We start from the raw sequence: 17,534 nt of genomic DNA on the forward strand, positions 1-17,534 counted from the left end.
GTTATCTTTGAGGGGGAAAGCAGCTATTTGTAGTCAAAGATAAGGAAAATTTACCATTTAGTAAAATTTTCTTAGATTGTATTCCTCAAAATCGATTTATCAGAAAACCCACATAAGTATTTGCATAAATCAATATACTTGATATATGTAAATTGGCGTAAAATATGTAAGCTTATATATATATATATTGGAGAAAGCTCCAAGTATCTGTACATGCTTTTGATAAGCTTTGGTCTGTCTTGAAAATATTGATACGGGTATGGGTATGGGTATGGGTTTTGGTGCATGTATCTTTGTATTCTCTTCTTATTAATAAATGGAAGCATAATGATTTGCGCCGTATTGACCACTTTAATGTGGCCTCAGCTTTGACGGCTTCTCCTTGCGGTTAGTAATGGTAGCAATATATGCTTACAGGTTACAATTGTAGTAATTTTGATATATTTATTCCAATTTTAGAAAAGTTGTGTACGCCACACAGGACCCTAATAATAGGGTACAAACATTTTGTAAGCGAGTATTTTGGAGAATACACGTAACATATTCTATATTTAGATAGGTGTACACGAATCATCCATTCTTTATAGGAAATCCCAAAAAACTAAAATTTTGGTATACCTGTAGGTTTTAGTCATCAAGACCCACTGATCAATAAATCCCGAGCCAATGGATTTCAAAGAAAAAAATAGAAGAACAAGAGAAAGATGTGTTGGATATTATACATGGTACTATACTCATAATAGACGGCATTCAAAGGCGATATTGGTAATTTATCAGTTCTGAAAGGCTTCAATCTAAACAGATATATATATAAATTACGCAATGCCATTCACCAACAGAATCTATCATTAGAAGACAAATGTTAAGTTGCAGTTGTCTATATTGTATATTTATGTCTTTTCGGTAAATGTTACACTTCCTGAAGATCATCGTGTAACTAAGTTTCTGATGTGACAGCCTTCTACAGGTATAAAAGGTACGAGTGATTCTCGTTAAAAATGTATCATTATCAACTCTCTTTATAATTTGATAAACATGACTTCAAAGGACTTCAAGATGGAATACATTCGCTTTGGAAAAACCGGAATGCGCGTAAGCAATTGAAAGAAAATGGATACAATTAACATCGTTATAATTAATGCTGGCCTTATGTTTATTAATACAAAAAGGTATCGCGTGTGTGTCTTGGTTGCATGTCTTATGGGTCATCCAAATGGCAGGATTGGGTTAAGAATGAGGCCGAGTCCTTGAAGATTATCGAGGTTGCTTACAAGGCCGGCATCAACTTCTTTGATACTGCAGATGCCTACTCTAACGGAGAGAGTGAACGCATTTTAGGAAAGGCTATCAAACAGCTGGAGATGCCCCGCTCCCGCATCGTTGTTGCCACCAAGCTATTTTTCCCTGTGGCAGAAGACATTTCTGCCAACCTTTTTCATGCCAAGCTTGATAATGTCTCAGAATTTGTTAATGGTTATGGTCTCTCAAGAAAGCATGTTTTTGATGCTGTTGAAGCTTCTCTTGAAAGACTTGGTCTCGATTACATTGATCTCTACCAGATTCACCGCTTTGATCCCGTAAGTAAAGACAAAAATACACATATCTATATATCTACTGTATTACAGAGCACCGTTATCTAATGCGATTAGCTAGAACACTCCTATTGAAGAGACCATGGAAGCCCTTAACGACCTTGTAAGATCTGGAAAGGTTAGATACATCGGTGCCAGCTCAATGAAGGCCTGGCAGTTCCAAAAGGCAAATTCTATTGCCGAGAAGAATGGTTGGGCCAAGTTTTCTTGTATGCAGAACCTTTACAACCTATTGTACCGTGAAGAAGAAAGAGAGATGATCCCCTACTGTATTGATCAAGGCATTGCTCAAATCGTTTGGTCCCCCCTTGCCCGTGGCTTTTTGACAGGCAAGAACCGGACCTCAACCCGCAGCCAGACCGATAAAGCTATTGATAGATTATTTGCCAGAAAGGTGAATGACAACAATGAGTTGATTATTGACCGAGTAGTCGAAATTGCTGAAAAGAGAAACATAACTGCTGCTCAGGTAATATACATATATACATATAAAAGAGACAATGGAAGAAGAAGTCAGAGGATAAAAAGAAGAAGATGAAAAAAAAGAGAGGTTTATTGACTGAGTGTGAATTAGGTTGCATTGGCCTGGTTGTTTGCCAAAAACCATGTCACAGCACCTATCTTGGGTATTGGCAAGGTGGAGCATCTGTACGATTTGTTGGGTGCTATTGATGTGAAGTTAACTGCGGAAGAAGTATCCTACCTGGAGGAGTCATATATTCCTAGAGAATTAATCTCAATGTAGTTTTAGAATTCTTTATAATATTGTGTTATCCTCCGCTAAAACATTGACGATGACATCAAAACGGAGTGTGTCCAAATAAAGCAATCCACCTTTTTCTGTTTCCCTTTTGTTACAGTCCGCTTTCTGTTCTTTCTGTATATTTTGTACCTTTTCTCCGTGTGGTTCTTTGAAACCACTCACGCCATTAGTTAAACATTATAAATTGTACTCATTCTCATGGAAAGCGAAGGACAAGAAGACTCCACAGTCTCATTTAAAGAGCTGAAAAAGCGTTGGGCCCAACATGAGACAACTCTGCGTCAGGAAGGATCCTCTCTCGAGAACATTTCCAAAACATCTCCCACACCCATCCAAACCGACAATCATACCCAAAGTGCAATTATTTCTCCACCACAAGAGCCTGTACGCACATCCTCTGCACCACCTCTTCCTCCCAAACCAAATATAGTTCATACTACTTCTGTGGCCGAGAAGTCTCAGGCTCACTTTGATAGTGTTCGCCGAGTCTCTCTTCTCGCTCAGCAGTTTAACGCAAAAACTGCTTTAGGTGCATCTCCCGGAACCGGACCAGAAATACCTTCTATTTCATCAAACACCGAACAGCAAGTGTCGTCTCCCGCACCTACACAGATACCTTTGCATGATCCGTTTAGCGAAGAAGAGCTCCAATCCGGAACTAGTGACACAGATTCAGAAGGAGACACTGGTAGCACCAGCAGTGGGGAAAGTGATATGGATGATACACTCATCCACCAAGTTCAAACCTCACATATTATTCATTCAAGTCCTGAGCATGACATGTCACTCAAAGGTATCGAACAACAGCGTAGAATACCACCAAAACCATCACAATCGACCACGAAAGCCCGTAGCCCACCACCACCACCACCGTTAAGTAAAAAATATCATGGTTCTGTAAACAGCCACCCACCCCTACCACCACCACCACCGCAAAGTAGAGCTATTCAGATAGATAGATCTGCTGAGGTCACGCCCCCAATACTTCCTCCTCGCCCAGTCCTGGCCGAAGGACCTTCTGTACCTATTCTTCCTCCCCGTCCTTCATCCTCATCGATAGCTCGCTCTAATACTGTAACTGCCACCGGACGATCCTCCCAAGGAGGCAGCTTTGCTTCCAGCGCAAATAATGTACGACGAGCCCTGACTACTGTTAGACGGGGGATTGGTCATCCTGCGTTGCTAATGTCCACAAGCGTATATCCAGACTTCACCAATGCTAGTCGGAAACCTCCTGTTGGTAATAGTGCTGGGCAGCGCTTGGGAGGAAGTAAACACACTGTATATACGATTGCGGCGGCTGGTAGTACACTAGCAATAGGAGGACATACAACACGGATTTGGGACATTGAAAAAAACGCATGTTTATATGCAGTTGACCCAGCAATGCCTAATGACAACAACGATAAAGTTCGGTCGATGGCATTTGCACCTTGCCGGAATCCTGCCAACGAAGGTCATTATCTGTGGGTAGGAATGCAAGATGGTATGTTGATGGTTCTCGACGCTAGCCGCCAGATGATTCTTGGCAAGCGTGCCAATTTTCACTCTGCACCTGTTCAATTCATCATGCGCCACAAGAATACCGAAGTATGGACGATTGACGAGAGCGGTTCGCTTAAGATATGGCCGGCCCTAGCAGTGGACTGCGATCAGCATGACCCCTTGGACCTCAATCCAGGAAAGTGTCAGGTCACATCCAAGGCAGTTGCGGCTGTCAAAGTCGATTCTTGTCTATTTATGTCTTCTGGACGAACGCTCGAATATCACACAATTCCTCTGTCTCAAAATCCTGTACGCAAACGCATTCCAAACGACCTTGGAAATATTACACAGTTAGCTGCCGTTCCCTATCATTATCACCGTATTTTTGCATCTCACGACAATGGAAAGATTAGTATCTGGGACAGTGAATCGATCGAACGTCTCCAAGTGATCACAGTGTCGATGTACGGTATATCAGCGATGGTTGGAGTTGGAGACTATTATCTTTGGGTAGGCTACAACACTGGTATGATATATGTGTACGATACCCGCCCAGAGCAATGGCTTGTAGTAAAGGTCTGGAAAGCGCATACAAGTGCAGTATCTTGCATGGTTGTCGATGATACGGGTCTTATCTTAGACCGTAGTACTGTGCAGGTTGTTAGCACAGATTCATCTGGAAATATTGCCTATTGGGATGGTTTACTGACTGATGATTGGCAAGGTAATAATTTACTCGATAGCGAAAAACCAAAAAAAAACAAGCTAAATTTTAATTAATTATTTTAGAACAAAGATTACATGCTCATGTGAGAGAATACTGCGATTATCGGGATATCGAGGTTATGATATGCTCGTGGAATATCGATGCCACTAAACCGGAAAAACTGGCAAATACAGATGATGACATTAAGTTGCACGAATGGTTGAAGGGTATGAAGAACCCGGACATTATAGTTGTGGGCATGCAGGAAATTGTTGATTTGGAATCCAAGAAGCAGACAGCAAGTAAGTACGATAGTTCTTTGTTTTTCTTTTTGTTTTTCTGTTTTTTTTTTGACTAATTCTATCTCAGGGTCACTTTTTGCCTCTCGAAAGAAGATTGAAACCTTGCAAGATGCAGATGAGCTCTTAACTCATCGTTATAGTTTATGGCACGACTATCTGGTCCAAGCAGTAGCACAAAACTATGGTGAACATGCTTATATAGTTAAGAAGACAGACCAACTGGTTGGTCTTTTTAGCTGTATCTTTGTCAAGAGTAGCCTAGGAAGTAGAATATCAAACTGTGAATCTACTCTAGTCAAGACAGGCATGAAGGTCATGAACAGAAGTCTCCACGGTAACAAGGGTGGTATTGCTGTCCGTTTCCTCTTGGACGACACGTCTCTTTGCTTTGTAAACTGCCATCTGGCTGCTGGCCAGTCGCACATCCAGCAACGCAATGCGGATGCTGAAGGCATTCTTCAGACAACAGCATTCTCCGCTCATGAAACCCCAGATATATTTACAAACGGAGGTGATGGCAGCCTTGTACTTGATCATGAAGTATGTTTCTTGAGTGGGGATCTCAACTATCGTATTGGGATGAGCCGTGAAGATGTCATCCGGGAGTTAAAGAATCCTGACCAGCAAGCTGCCCGGGAAAGACTTATGGCCGAAGACCAATTACTCAAACAACGCCACACCAATCCGCTTTTCAAACTACTCACATTCCAAGAACCTCTTATTGAATTCAATCCGACCTACAAATATGATCCGGGAACGAACTGTTACGACAGCTCTGATAAGAAGCGTGTCCCCGCCTGGTGCGATCGTATCCTTTATCATGGCGAGAGTATACAGAATTTGTACTATAGACGCCACGAGGTTCTTGCCTCTGATCATCGACCAATTAGCGCTGGTTACAGTTTGGAAGTGAAATATATCGATTATGGCAAACGTGATGCAATTCAAAAGAAGATTCCGGAGGCCTGGCGCAAACATCTGTTGGAGATAGTTAAAAGTAGAAAGACTCTCTATGTTGCCGACTACGACGCTTGTAGTCTATCAGAGGCTCATTCTAGATTAGAAGCCAATCAGTGGAATGTACAACAGACAGTAGAGGATCTCTATGAGTAGAAAACTCTTGGTCAAACCCTACACTAAAAAAAAAAAAAGAAAAAACTAATAGTCAAACACATTGCATATGGCTTTTCAAAGCTTAACCCTCATTATATCTGTATTTTCCACGTCTTTATGATATTTTTTCAACAAGATGTACTTTTCTTTCCCGCATTCATCCCATTCTCCTTCTCTTAATTCCTATACCTTTCTAACAATGGAGTAAAAAAAAACATAGCCCTTGTGCTGTATTGAATGTGCATTCTAGTGCACAAATGTACAATTGAAGTGTTTATTAGAGTAAAAAAAAATAGGAAAGTTTTCTCTATAGTATATTACAATGAAAACGCTTATTTGGAACTTTGGTAGTAGGCTTTACTGACCCTGAAGTTTTAGTCAAGCTAAGTGGATGGTTGTTGAATGCATTAATATCTTTTGTGGACACTGAAAATCAACTTTCTCGTGGCGATTTCATAACAATTGGGTTTCATTTTTGTTTTATTTTAAAGAAAACAAAACCAGGTTTTAAGTGACTTTGGACAGCATACATCTTATTGAACAGACACAGGACTTTTTTCAATAATTATCATCTACACCTCTTGGCAAGTCCTGCTCTTCTACCTTTTATGGATTGATTGAGCATGTCTGTATTAAAGACGATCAGAGAACTATGTCAGTCTAACTGCAAGAGTCGATGGATCTACTAGGAAGAACTAGATATGAAATATAAAGAAATTGTTTCTGCCGTTTTTTTTTGCACCCAGAAATACACTCACTAAATTTAATGTATATAGTTAGCATGACCCACTTTAGAAAACTAGGCATTTATATCTTAATAAACAATGTATAACAAAGTATGAGAATGTAAAAACCAGTCAAGGTTTAATAACAAATGTTTCCATTATTTGCAGCAATTATAGATACAGTCATATCAAACATACTTACAACAAGCTTCGTACCAAATTCTGGATGCAAACTGTTCCGACTTCTTTTTGTCAATCAAAAGCCTTGAGATATCTAAGTATTGTTTGTAAAAAAAATGCTTCTGCTTTACACACTCTGTTTTATAATTCATTAATAGTACTTTGATTTGATTCATACTGAGACATTGTGAAGACTAATAATTAAATCCCTTCATACTACTGAAATATATAAATACTATGAACGGCGAAAAGTGTTATCGTAAAAGCATTATTTATTTACTTGTATATTTAAAGATATCAAATGTTTTCTTATATTAGTATATTTCTCCAACGAGTATATGTTATATAAGCGCTGATAATTATATAGTTATTGGTAATTGAATATTATGTTAGGTGTTTTTACTATTAGCATTGAAGGTCGTCTTGACATATAAACTTACGAACATTCTTAATGTAGGATTCGAGAGACAGTTTTTATACTTTTAGTAAATTCTGATTTCCCGCAAGATTGTCGATCAGTATACTCATTCGCGCTATAGATATTTTTTTCTCTCTTTGGAATCCCCTGTGCAGAAAACAGTTGTGGAGAAGATGAGGTAAATGGTAGAAGTTTTCGAACCAGCACGGCCTCTTTTCGTATTGGGTCCATTGGCTATTCACTATTTTTTTTTCTACTTTTACTTGTGAAAGTATGCAAATGAGTTCCATTAAAGAGATGCATTATAAGAAGAGATGCAAGGCATAGACTTTCAAAAGCAATGTTTATTTTTTCCAACTCAACGGAGATTATTTTTGTACATGGTCCACTCTGAACGACATTGAGTGAGAATCAGGCGTTTCTTCTTTTCTTTTCAAAAACGATATTATAGACATCAAAGCTACCCCCCACAGACTTTGTTTTTATATGATTTGTAGCTATGGATATAATATAAACGACTAAATATTGCACACTATTCTAGATGAAAATAAAGCTTCCGATACGATAAAGAAGAAGATATTTTGTAGTATTTTTGTAGTATTTTAATATCCAAAAAACTCTGCATCATTTTGTTTTGTAGTTATACTTTTTTTTAGGAATCACTAAAGTCTTTGATTCCGGAAAATTGGTTCCTTAAGTTCTGTAAACCCCAATAAAGGAATATGATTTTCTGTGACTTGGCGGGTGCTTGAGAAACCCCTAAGCAAATCAATGCTCTATATACATGTACTGGATGTCAAAGGTGACACTTACGCTTATAGAAATAAAATCTATATTCCCGAAAATTAGAAAATTTTCCGGATCTTACCGCTTCATATGGAATAATAAGACAAAAAAGGTTCAAGGGATAATCGAACCCTGCTTATCATAAGAGAACCGATGATGCAACAAGGCACAATGCTGATGATATGTCACACAAAACTAGCACCTAAAAAATGAATCGAATATAAAGTGAGATCGAAATATAGATAGCCTTCTTCCTTCTCAACTTTAGAATATGTCCTCTCAAAAGATCTTTAAGCTGTAAGTACATGTTGATACCTAATTATATCGTCTAATCCATACCCTTTTTTCTTATTCTTACAAAATAATAATTATCAACAATAACAATAGTAACACTGGTGCTGATATTCCAGCTATTGGCTTGGGTACATGGCTTTCTGGAAAAGACGATAGTGGCTATACTTCTGTTAAAGAGGCCATCAATGTTGGCTATAGACATATTGATACCGCATTTATGGTAAGTATAGTATTGGGTTTGGCAATAAAATCAAATAAAAATAAAAGTCATCTATTGACGCGAAACAATACATGTACATTATAGTACGGCAATGAGGAACAAATTGGCCGTGGAGTACGCGATGGTTTGAAGGAGAATGGTTTGGAACGTAAAGATATCTTTGTGACCACAAAGTTGCCTCCTACTTACCACCGCCCTGAGAAGGTGGTTGAGGCCTTTAACAGTTCTTTTGCCAGCTTAAACATCGAGTACATTGATCTTTACTTAATGCACTGGTAAGAGGGGGGGGGGAACATAGTCACCGTCTTAACAAATCTCTAACCAAACTTTCTCACGACAATTCTCCTTTAGGCCTGTCCCTCTCAATCCCGCGTCGGGTGAGAAAATTCCACTCCGCCCAGATGGCTCCCGCGATTTGGATGAGACAATGCTGGGAAAGTTTGATGTTACTTGGGCTGCAATGGAGAAGCTTCTGGATACAGGAAAGGTTAAAGCTATTGGTGTGTCGAATTTCTCTATCCCAAATCTTGAGCATCTCTTGAAGACTTCCAAGGTTGTCCCAGCTGTTAACCAAATCGAACTCCACCGTATGTACAATATTTCAAAAAAAAAAGATATTAGTATTAATGTATTAATTTGTCATTTTCTTCTATAGCCTTCAACCCACAAAACAAACTCCTTGAATACTGTTCATCCAAGGGAATTCACTGCTCTGCTTACTCTCCTCTTGGTACCAGTAATGGTAACTTGTGTGAGAACAGCACAATCACCGATATTGCTGCTGCTCACAAGATATTGCCTGCCCAAGTCTTGATTTCATGGGGAATCACACGAGGCAGCGTTCTTCCCAAGAGTGTTACACCTTCTGTAAGTGCATTACGAGTAATCAGTAGACATTTCTAATGGTTTGGTGTCTTCTTTAGCGTATCAAAGCAAACTTTGAAACTATCGAACTTTCCAAGGAGGAAATTGAGCGTATCAATACTCTTGGATCCACTCATCCTAAGAGATTTGTTTCCCCCAACTGGGGAGTTCCCGTTTTTGATGAAGAATTTGAGCTCGCATCCAAAAATTAATCTACTCTTTTTTTTTTACCTATAATATACTATATAAAAGCAAATTGCTGTTTAATGCATAACGAATGAATATATTGTGTGTATGATAATGACTTGGTTATTATTATTATTTAAAAAAAAAGGGGCAAATGTTGGTCTATTGATGGATATTTAAATGGATGTTGCTGTACCAGCTACTCGGCGACCTTGAACAAATACATGCAAGAGTGATTGATCGTTTCCAAGGAAAAGAAACTTTTCAAACATTTGAGTGTTTGTATCATTCTCAAAGATATCTACAGGGCCACCTTCTGCCAAGTCTACCCAAAGTGCATCCAGTGATTTACCCACTGCAAAGTTGCCGATGGTATCCTCTAGGCCAAGAACCTTGGCACCTCCCAATGTAGCCAGGTAAAACAGCTCACTAGGAACCAATGGCTCATATTCCTTAGATCCACCAGTCATACCATCCCGGTGCATAATCTTCATTGTTTTTGAGGCCATAAAAGATGATCTTATGGAATCCAAAACTGATGGCGAGAAACCACCTGCCACGTCTGTTCCTAAACCGACCTTGATTCCCTTTTTCAAGAAGCGTCGGACATCACATACACCACTGTGAATTGAGAAATTGGAGTTGGCACAGTGTGATACGCCTACACTTTTGGCAGCCAGCATATCAACCTCATCATCCTTCATGTGCACACAGTGAGCCATATAAGATTTGTCGGTAAGCAGGTTGTGATCATCATAGATAGCGGTGTAGTTTGCTGAGTCAGGGAACAAGGAGCACGTGAATTCAATCTCGTCGTGGTTCTCGCACAGATGGCTTTGAACAGGTACGTCATATTCTTTAGCAAGTTTACCCAGACCAAGCATCAGTTCCGATGTACATGAGATTGCAAAACGAGGGGTTATGACTGGAGTCAAAAGACTTGACTTCTTGGAGTTTACGTAGTCTATGAATAACCGAGTATCCCGCAAACTGCCCTCTGTGGTCTCGACATAGTAATCGGGCGAATTCTGGTCCATGTTGACCTTGCCGATAAATGCACGTTGGCCCAGACGCTCGATGATATCTGTTAAACTTTGGCATGCGTTCAAATGAATAGTAGCAAACCAGCTACAGGTAGTTGTTCCATTTCTGAGGAATCGTGAGACAACCTTGGTATACGCCTTTTCGGCGTATTCAACTGACTTGAATGAAGACTCGGCGGGAAAAGTATATGTGTTGAGCCAGTCAAGTAGTGGAAGATCCATTCCCAAGCCAGAAAATACGTATTGAGGAGCATGCTATACAACAATAAACCTTATATTAATTATTTGCTCTTTTATACCCCCCCCCCTTTTTTTTTATCCAAAGATATTATTCACTTACTGCATGTGTATCCACAAAACCTGGTGCCAAAAACTGGTGTGGGTTCAATCGATGTATCTAGAAAAGAAAGAAAGCTAAAAGTTAGACCGATGTAATATACTTCAAGAATATTATTATTATATTATACCTTTGTGATTCCAAAGTCATGTTTTAACAAAAAGGCGTTGAGATCAGGGACATTACGCTCGAGATGGATAATGATTCCCTTGTCATTGATAATCAGAACACCATTGTTGATCACCTCTAATTCTGCTAGAGAGAGAGAATGGATGAGGGTTCCATAGAATACGGTATTTGAAGTCATTAGAGAGAAAAGGGAGAGTAAAGAATGACTACGTTTGAAAGCCCTCCTTTATTTATATATATGTATGATAAGTGAATCAATTATACGCCAGCAGAAGGTTTAAAATTGCGCAACTTTTATAGAAAGATACACGCTTGTTTTCTATTCTGCCAATAGAAAGATGACGCATCCTGAAAATACCCTTATTTTTGATGGTATTTTCATTGTAGTATAAAAAAGCACTACCGTCTGACATAGTTTCCTATCTTCACAATTTCTATATCTATATCTACATATCTTTTATTTATCTATTTATCTATATATTTTATACAGTTTTATTAAATATCTTCCCGGAAATCTTTTTACCCTACAATAAAGATAAAAGTAGACTGGGATATTTTCTAGAAAGGTTCAACCCATTAAACTGATGAAGTACAAATAAGGGTCTGGTCTGTGCGTTTTTTTTTTTTTTTTTGGGGGGGGGGGAAGTATCTTATTGTAGTTTTGATAGCAGACCGGCCGACAATCGCTAGTGATAAAGCAATGTCTACTAGCGACAAGTTAGGTTATTTCTCTTCAAACTCATACAAGAGTAAAGCATCAATATTAAACAAAACACAAAATATTTATAATATCAAAAACAGCACCAAAAAGCAAAGAATTTGTTTTATGTAATAAGGAGTTATGTGATTCGATAATTCAGCGGATATCTATGTGTAAATGTGGACCAGAAGAGTCAAGGTTTTGCTCTGGGCTCAAAAGCTCGTTGTCATAATATTGTGGAGGATAAGTATAGGTCTTGTCAATAATATTAACCTTCACACGAATGTTGCCCAAGCAAAAACGTATAAAGATATTAAGATTTGCTCTATCTTTTCCTGGCTTCAAAGCTATTCGAAATTGGGTGTCAAATTTAGCCACCAACTTAGCGCCTTGTGGTTTGTACATTTTTACAGGTTCATCTCCATCATAAGAATAAAGAGCTATGCTTATCGATAAGTCAAACTTTCCTTTTGTTTAATCCTTGAGGTAGTTACTTACAAATGCTTTTTGTTTCACCTCTAACCCATGATGTCCAGCCTTCTATCCACATATTCTCCCTTATAGGCTGGCCTTTTCTTGCCCAAATGGTGAAGCAATTTCTTTTGGTAAATCCATCTTTGATGACACTATTAAAGCCATAGGTTCTCTGTAGGATGCGCTGATCTATAACCTCAGGGTTGAGGCCAAATAGAGCTGCTCCTCGTCTTACAGCTCCATCTTTTTCACGAAGAAAATGAAGAAAATCCAGGCGAGATTCAAAGGCTTCCTTGATGCGATGGGTTAGGTAAGGAGATTCTCCAAATCCTCCAGTAACAAACATAACGTGTATGTGTTTGTTTCTCATTTTTTTGAATTGATCTCTGATCAAATGAATTACATGACGAATTATGGGATCAAAAACATCTTCTTTCATTTCACGAACAGATATATATAATTTTCCTTCCCCAATTTCAGCCATAGGATCAAAAATTAATCGTAATTCTTCTGGTAAAGTCAATTGAACGTTTTGTGTTCCATCAAACTCAGGCTATAGTAGACACGATTAGCTACATTTGAGATATTCAGAGCGTATCTCATAGCCTTACAATTTACTTACTTTGATAGTATTTACAAATTCATCCATAAGACGTTTTATATGTTTATTAGAGGTATCCCGGAGGTAGAGCCGATTTCGGAGTAGACGTTCCATGCAATCATCCAGACACATCGACCCACAAAAGCTTCCTGAGCTGGCTATTACTTCACGGAATGACTTTCCCGAAGATGTGTCGATTTGTAAAACTGAAACATCAACTGAATATCCACCAGCATCGCAAACCATGAAGTACTTATCGTGAGTCAAATCGAGATTAGGAGAAATATGCTCACACCAAAGACCCGCAGCTTCAGATTCATTGATGATCAGTAGTTGATCACAAATGTCATCTTTTTTTACTATGCCAGCTTCGATTACGGCTCTTCTCATAATAAGTCTAGCATTATCCGAGTAGAGATTAGGAACAGTAAGACAATATCTGAATCTGGAGGGATCATTCAAACTTGGATCCTTTGATTTTAAATACTTCATGATTTGAATGTAATAATTTCTGAAATAGTCCCTTATAACTAGGGAGAGAATAAGTGTTTCAGTTCGAATAATCTGTATAAATTTATAGGCACACACCATCAACTGTTTCTAAACTGTGTTTGGAACTTTTGGGATCTTTGGACCGAGAATTCAGCGCCATCTTGACATTGGTTATTAAATCATAACCAGTCTCATGTCTGTTGCCTTGTTTTACGGCTTTGAATCCGCAGCACACAAATTCTTTTGTGTTTTTTCGATACAAAGATTGTGTTGGTGTTTTGATATTTCTCGCCCTATTGATGGTATGATTTAGTAAAGAGAACCACCATCTTACTGTCATATTACCGGTCTGGTATATCAATCACAGTAACAGCCGCATCATCCATATAGGCATAAGAGCATCCAGACGATGAGGTGCCAAAATCTGTTGAATTCGATCAATAGTGTACCTTTAAAATCGACAAAGAAAAACTTGATATATTTACCTATTCCTACTGAGATTACAAATTTATTTGAACCGACTGTCATTACTAAATGTATCTTAAACTGAGAGAGAAAGAGAGGGGAACAAAAGAAAGACAAGGTAATGAAATTATTTGAGATGTAAATATCTCTTATTCTGGAGTAGACTTGACTGTCGTACAGAATGACAATATTACCCCTTTAATTTAAAAATTTTTCTAAGCCTTTATGCCTCTGGTGATTTATTTGATACATGGGATGCAAGCTCATTTACTTGGTTTTCAAAGGAATAAACAAAAGAAGTGCTTTAATATTATCTATTATACTCTTCATTTTATTACTTGTACTAATATTCAAAGCAACTATATGATAAACTATGCTTCCATAACAATTCTACAAAAGATCAAAGCTAAAGCAGCTACTGTAAGCTGATAAACGGTCTCTGATTATGTGAATACGACATTTAATTTTAACTGGATGAGCCAAATGCAACCTGATACCCGGAATCCTTGGTTACAGATGATTCCTAACGAGCTACATATACTTATCTCACCTGCCTTTTTTTTAATATATAACAGGAAAGGTTTAAAGAATTTATCATATAAGCTTGTTAGACAATATATCAAGTAATTTTATATTCTTAGATACTATTTTTTTTAGATATCCTAGCTTCCTTCTTTCTCTCCTTCTTCTCCAATCTCTACCTTTTTTTTATATGAAAATAGCAAAGTTGTATTATTTTTTTTTAGAAAACAGGTCGCTTGTATTTAAAAATGCTGTCGTGTCATAATGGTTTCATTAAACGAGAAAAGGTATAAGCTAAACCTCTCTTTAACATGGGTAGCTTTTATTTTAGTTTTAGTTTTCAAAGCCTTACATTTTAACACGGGCATTTAAGTATCTTTAACAAAAATGGTAGCCCTGAGCCAATGGAGTACGCTGTTGATGAAAAAAAAAGAGTTTGTTGTTGAGGCAATTGCTATTCATACTGATTACTTGGAAAATTCGACTTCCAAAGAGTCATTTTTTTTAGTTGCTCAATGCGAATAACAAAGCCAAAACATGAAGACATCCGGATAAAGGAGGCAAGTATAAAACATTATTATGCTCGGTACACGGTCCAGGATCACGTTAGATTTTTCGATCCGAACATTGAAAAGTGTATGAGCGCATAATCTGCAGCGAAACAGACGGGGACTTACATTCGGGATGCTCAGAGATGGGTTATGAGGTACAGTGCGTGTGTCATAGTATTTCTGTACTTTATCAGCAAGTTTGAAGTAAATTTATCTTGGATGAAAAGCAAAAGTAGCTGTTACCAACTTCATTAACGACAATCCCTCTACTATTGTTATACAAAATCTAATAATTATATCTCATCCCTAACGGTATATGATTACTATTATAATAAAGTTAGTTTAATACAGAGGATGTGGACTAGTGGTATGTAAAGGGACGCAGAATTTTTCTATGCTAGTAAAAGACTTTTTCATTCAAAAATATTGTATTCAGGATTTAAAACGATAAGTAAAACCCTGTTGAATAATCATGATAATAGACCGTACTGTGAACCAGGTAGCAAAAAATTAAATTAAAGCCCATTAAATAATCCACTTCTAGCCCGGTTCATTAACCTGGTCCATTACAGCCAAAGCTCGATATAGTAGAGATGAAGCAATTTTTTCTTTCAGCCATCCCATCTCATAAACAAAATATCTCTCTCTCCTATGCTCCTTCTACTCTTTGTACTTGTTAGCTTACTATTTTATCCCCGCACTTTATTTTCTCAACAATATCTCCACAGACATCTACCTCTTCTCTATAGGAAGCAGAACCTACTTCTTTAAGCAATTTAATAGATTTCTATCTCATACAACAAAAACATTTGGCAAATACAATAGTGGGTAAATCACTACAATTAAACACCCTCTCTAATAAAAAGCAGGATAATGTCTTTAGAAAAGTATAAGGGGTGCCATATTGAGTACATATTTTTCTTTAGATATATAGCTTTATACTACTATTAAACTACTTCAAAATGTTAAGCCTAACAGGCAAAATCAGCTTCTTACCTTGGAAGCATTGTACCCTTAATATCGCTGATGATAAAATCAAGTGCTTGTAGTTGTTTCAATTCCATCAAGAATAATCTTATTCTCGATTCGATTAGCAATGGATGAACACAGACCAATCACTGGTTTGAACCCCCCCCCCCCCCTTTTTTTTTTTTAATAATAATAATAAAAAAAACTTTAGCCTAGTAACACTGCTTAAATGTTTGACCGCTTTGATCTGCCCATAACAACTGTATATATAAGATTACTTTATTTTATTTTATTTTAACTTTAATTCTTATTCACACCATATTTATTATCATTTTGGAAGGTCGGACGGCTTTCTTGATATAAGCTTTTATATAAACTGGAATGATGTTTGTATTGTTTTTGGATAATACGGTCACTTCACCTGCCAGGTAAAGGCTGCAGGCCCGTACACAGCTTAAAAAAAAATATGGTCATGTTTTTGTTTTGTTTTGGATGTAGGCTGGGGTGCACAGAGCCAGCTTGGAAACACAGCTAGGCATCCGATCATTTGATTCGTCACTGTGGCGACATATTGATTTTATAGTTCTACGACCCCCCACCTGGTCTGGCTTTGCTTTCTGAAAAGACTCTATCCCTTTCCCATAGATTGCTTATACACTGCTTGAAAGAAAGAAAGAAAGAAAGAGAAAATATGGGATTTTTTTGGGGGTGATTTCCCATTATTATTATAACGCCCTGCATATGTGAAATAATAATAGATTGAGAAAACTATACGATCTTTTTACCAAGCTTGGGTAAATAGCTTTTAAACAAAATTGGAACAAAGCGGCTTAAAGCTAAAATACTATTAAATCCTGGGTACAAGCAAGTTTATTTGTAAAATACAGTTACGCCTTCTAACGCCATTGGAACCACCAGTTTACGCGGTTAATCAATGTCAAACGCGTCAGGAGCAGGTGTATGAAAAAAAAGCGGGTGGAACGTTGCTCTCTCTTTTTTTTTTAAAAAAAAAATTCTTCAATTACCAATTTCTTCTGCTTCTGCTTCTTCTTCTTCTCTCCTACACTTTACTTCCTCCATCGTTCTATACTTATATCAATCAATATGCCTGCCAACGGAAACCCTGGATGTTGCGGAACTACCTGCGCTTGTGATAGCACCAAGTGTGACTGTACTTCCGGTGCCTGCAAGTGCGAAGCTGCCAAGAAGAAGGATTCATGCTGCTCCGATGGGGCGTAAGTTTTGTTGTTGTTGTTTTTTTTTGCGGAAAAATAACCTCTGTTGGCTTTGTTGTTGTGATCTGTAGTAAATGTGCCCACAAGACCGTAGAGGAGAAGAAGGGCTGCTGTGGTGGTCACTGTTAAATTTGCCAGAAAGTACGACCATATGATGGATAGGGGTTCAAGCGGGGATTGTCCCATCATTAGTCAAAGTATTCTAGGATTTTTTAAACATGTATAAAACGAGGGTCTTTCTTTCTATTATAGCACAAGCGAACCAACGTTTGGTTAGAATTCTAACATAATAAATACACTTTAATCAACTAAAGAGGATCGAAATAATTATGTCAAAGTCAAGTATTACAATCCTTTACTTTCTTCTTATGTATGTAAAAGA

General features: G+C 37.8%; 7 protein-coding genes across 7 annotated transcripts; 4 read left to right on the forward strand and 3 right to left on the reverse strand.

The window, feature by feature from the left end:
* The first annotated feature begins 1,015 nt into the window (after positions 1 to 1,015).
* On the forward strand, positions 1,016 to 2,444 carry PHYBLDRAFT_127108 (hypothetical protein). The gene is made up of 4 exons (XM_018429148.1): positions 1,016 to 1,092; positions 1,170 to 1,577; positions 1,654 to 2,061; positions 2,167 to 2,444. The coding sequence occupies exons 1-4, from the start codon at positions 1,036 to 1,038 to the stop codon at positions 2,335 to 2,337; spliced, it is 1,044 nt and encodes a 347-aa protein (XP_018287310.1). The 5' UTR covers positions 1,016 to 1,035; the 3' UTR covers positions 2,338 to 2,444.
* A 1,297-nt stretch (positions 2,445 to 3,741) lies between these two features.
* On the forward strand, positions 3,742 to 5,961 carry PHYBLDRAFT_116374 (hypothetical protein; the record flags this gene model as incomplete). Its single annotated transcript, XM_018428517.1, has 3 exons — positions 3,742 to 4,564; positions 4,630 to 4,848; positions 4,916 to 5,961. The coding sequence occupies 3 exons, from the start codon at positions 3,742 to 3,744 to the stop codon at positions 5,959 to 5,961; spliced, it is 2,088 nt and encodes a 695-aa protein (XP_018287311.1).
* Positions 5,962 to 8,333: 2,372 nt separating this feature from the next.
* PHYBLDRAFT_188414 (hypothetical protein) lies at positions 8,334 to 9,727 on the forward strand. Its single transcript, XM_018439499.1, has 6 exons — positions 8,334 to 8,367; positions 8,458 to 8,584; positions 8,669 to 8,859; positions 8,936 to 9,171; positions 9,240 to 9,451; positions 9,508 to 9,727. The coding sequence occupies exons 1-6, from the start codon at positions 8,342 to 8,344 to the stop codon at positions 9,658 to 9,660; spliced, it is 945 nt and encodes a 314-aa protein (XP_018287312.1). The 5' UTR covers positions 8,334 to 8,341; the 3' UTR covers positions 9,661 to 9,727.
* A 4-nt stretch (positions 9,728 to 9,731) lies between these two features.
* Positions 9,732 to 11,346, reverse strand: PHYBLDRAFT_182908 (hypothetical protein). The gene is made up of 3 exons (XM_018438691.1): positions 11,145 to 11,346; positions 11,018 to 11,074; positions 9,732 to 10,932 (listed from the first exon to the last, which is right to left on the reverse strand). The coding sequence occupies exons 1-3, from the start codon at positions 11,319 to 11,321 to the stop codon at positions 9,811 to 9,813; spliced, it is 1,356 nt and encodes a 451-aa protein (XP_018287313.1). The 5' UTR covers positions 11,322 to 11,346; the 3' UTR covers positions 9,732 to 9,810.
* Positions 11,347 to 11,999: 653 nt separating this feature from the next.
* On the reverse strand, positions 12,000 to 13,938 carry PHYBLDRAFT_172526 (hypothetical protein; the record flags this gene model as incomplete). Its single annotated transcript, XM_018436821.1, has 6 exons — positions 12,000 to 12,310; positions 12,360 to 12,870; positions 12,940 to 13,448; positions 13,507 to 13,703; positions 13,756 to 13,834; positions 13,896 to 13,938. 6 exons carry the CDS (start codon positions 13,936 to 13,938, stop codon positions 12,000 to 12,002), a joined length of 1,650 nt encoding a protein of 549 aa, XP_018287314.1.
* A 971-nt stretch (positions 13,939 to 14,909) lies between these two features.
* On the reverse strand, positions 14,910 to 16,012 carry PHYBLDRAFT_66759 (hypothetical protein; the record flags this gene model as incomplete). Its single annotated transcript, XM_018441684.1, has 3 exons — positions 14,910 to 15,128; positions 15,634 to 15,691; positions 15,945 to 16,012. 3 exons carry the CDS (start codon positions 16,010 to 16,012, stop codon positions 14,910 to 14,912), a joined length of 345 nt encoding a protein of 114 aa, XP_018287315.1.
* Positions 16,013 to 17,002: 990 nt separating this feature from the next.
* On the forward strand, positions 17,003 to 17,462 carry PHYBLDRAFT_182909 (hypothetical protein). Its single transcript, XM_018438692.1, has 2 exons — positions 17,003 to 17,152; positions 17,224 to 17,462. The coding sequence occupies exons 1-2, from the start codon at positions 17,022 to 17,024 to the stop codon at positions 17,279 to 17,281; spliced, it is 189 nt and encodes a 62-aa protein (XP_018287316.1). The 5' UTR covers positions 17,003 to 17,021; the 3' UTR covers positions 17,282 to 17,462.
* Positions 17,463 to 17,534: the final 72 nt, after the last annotated feature.

The sequence above is a fragment of the Phycomyces blakesleeanus genome (genome assembly GCF_001638985.1).
Source record: "Phycomyces blakesleeanus NRRL 1555(-) unplaced genomic scaffold PHYBLscaffold_22, whole genome shotgun sequence".
Taxonomy (NCBI): domain Eukaryota; kingdom Fungi; phylum Mucoromycota; class Mucoromycetes; order Mucorales; family Phycomycetaceae; genus Phycomyces; species Phycomyces blakesleeanus.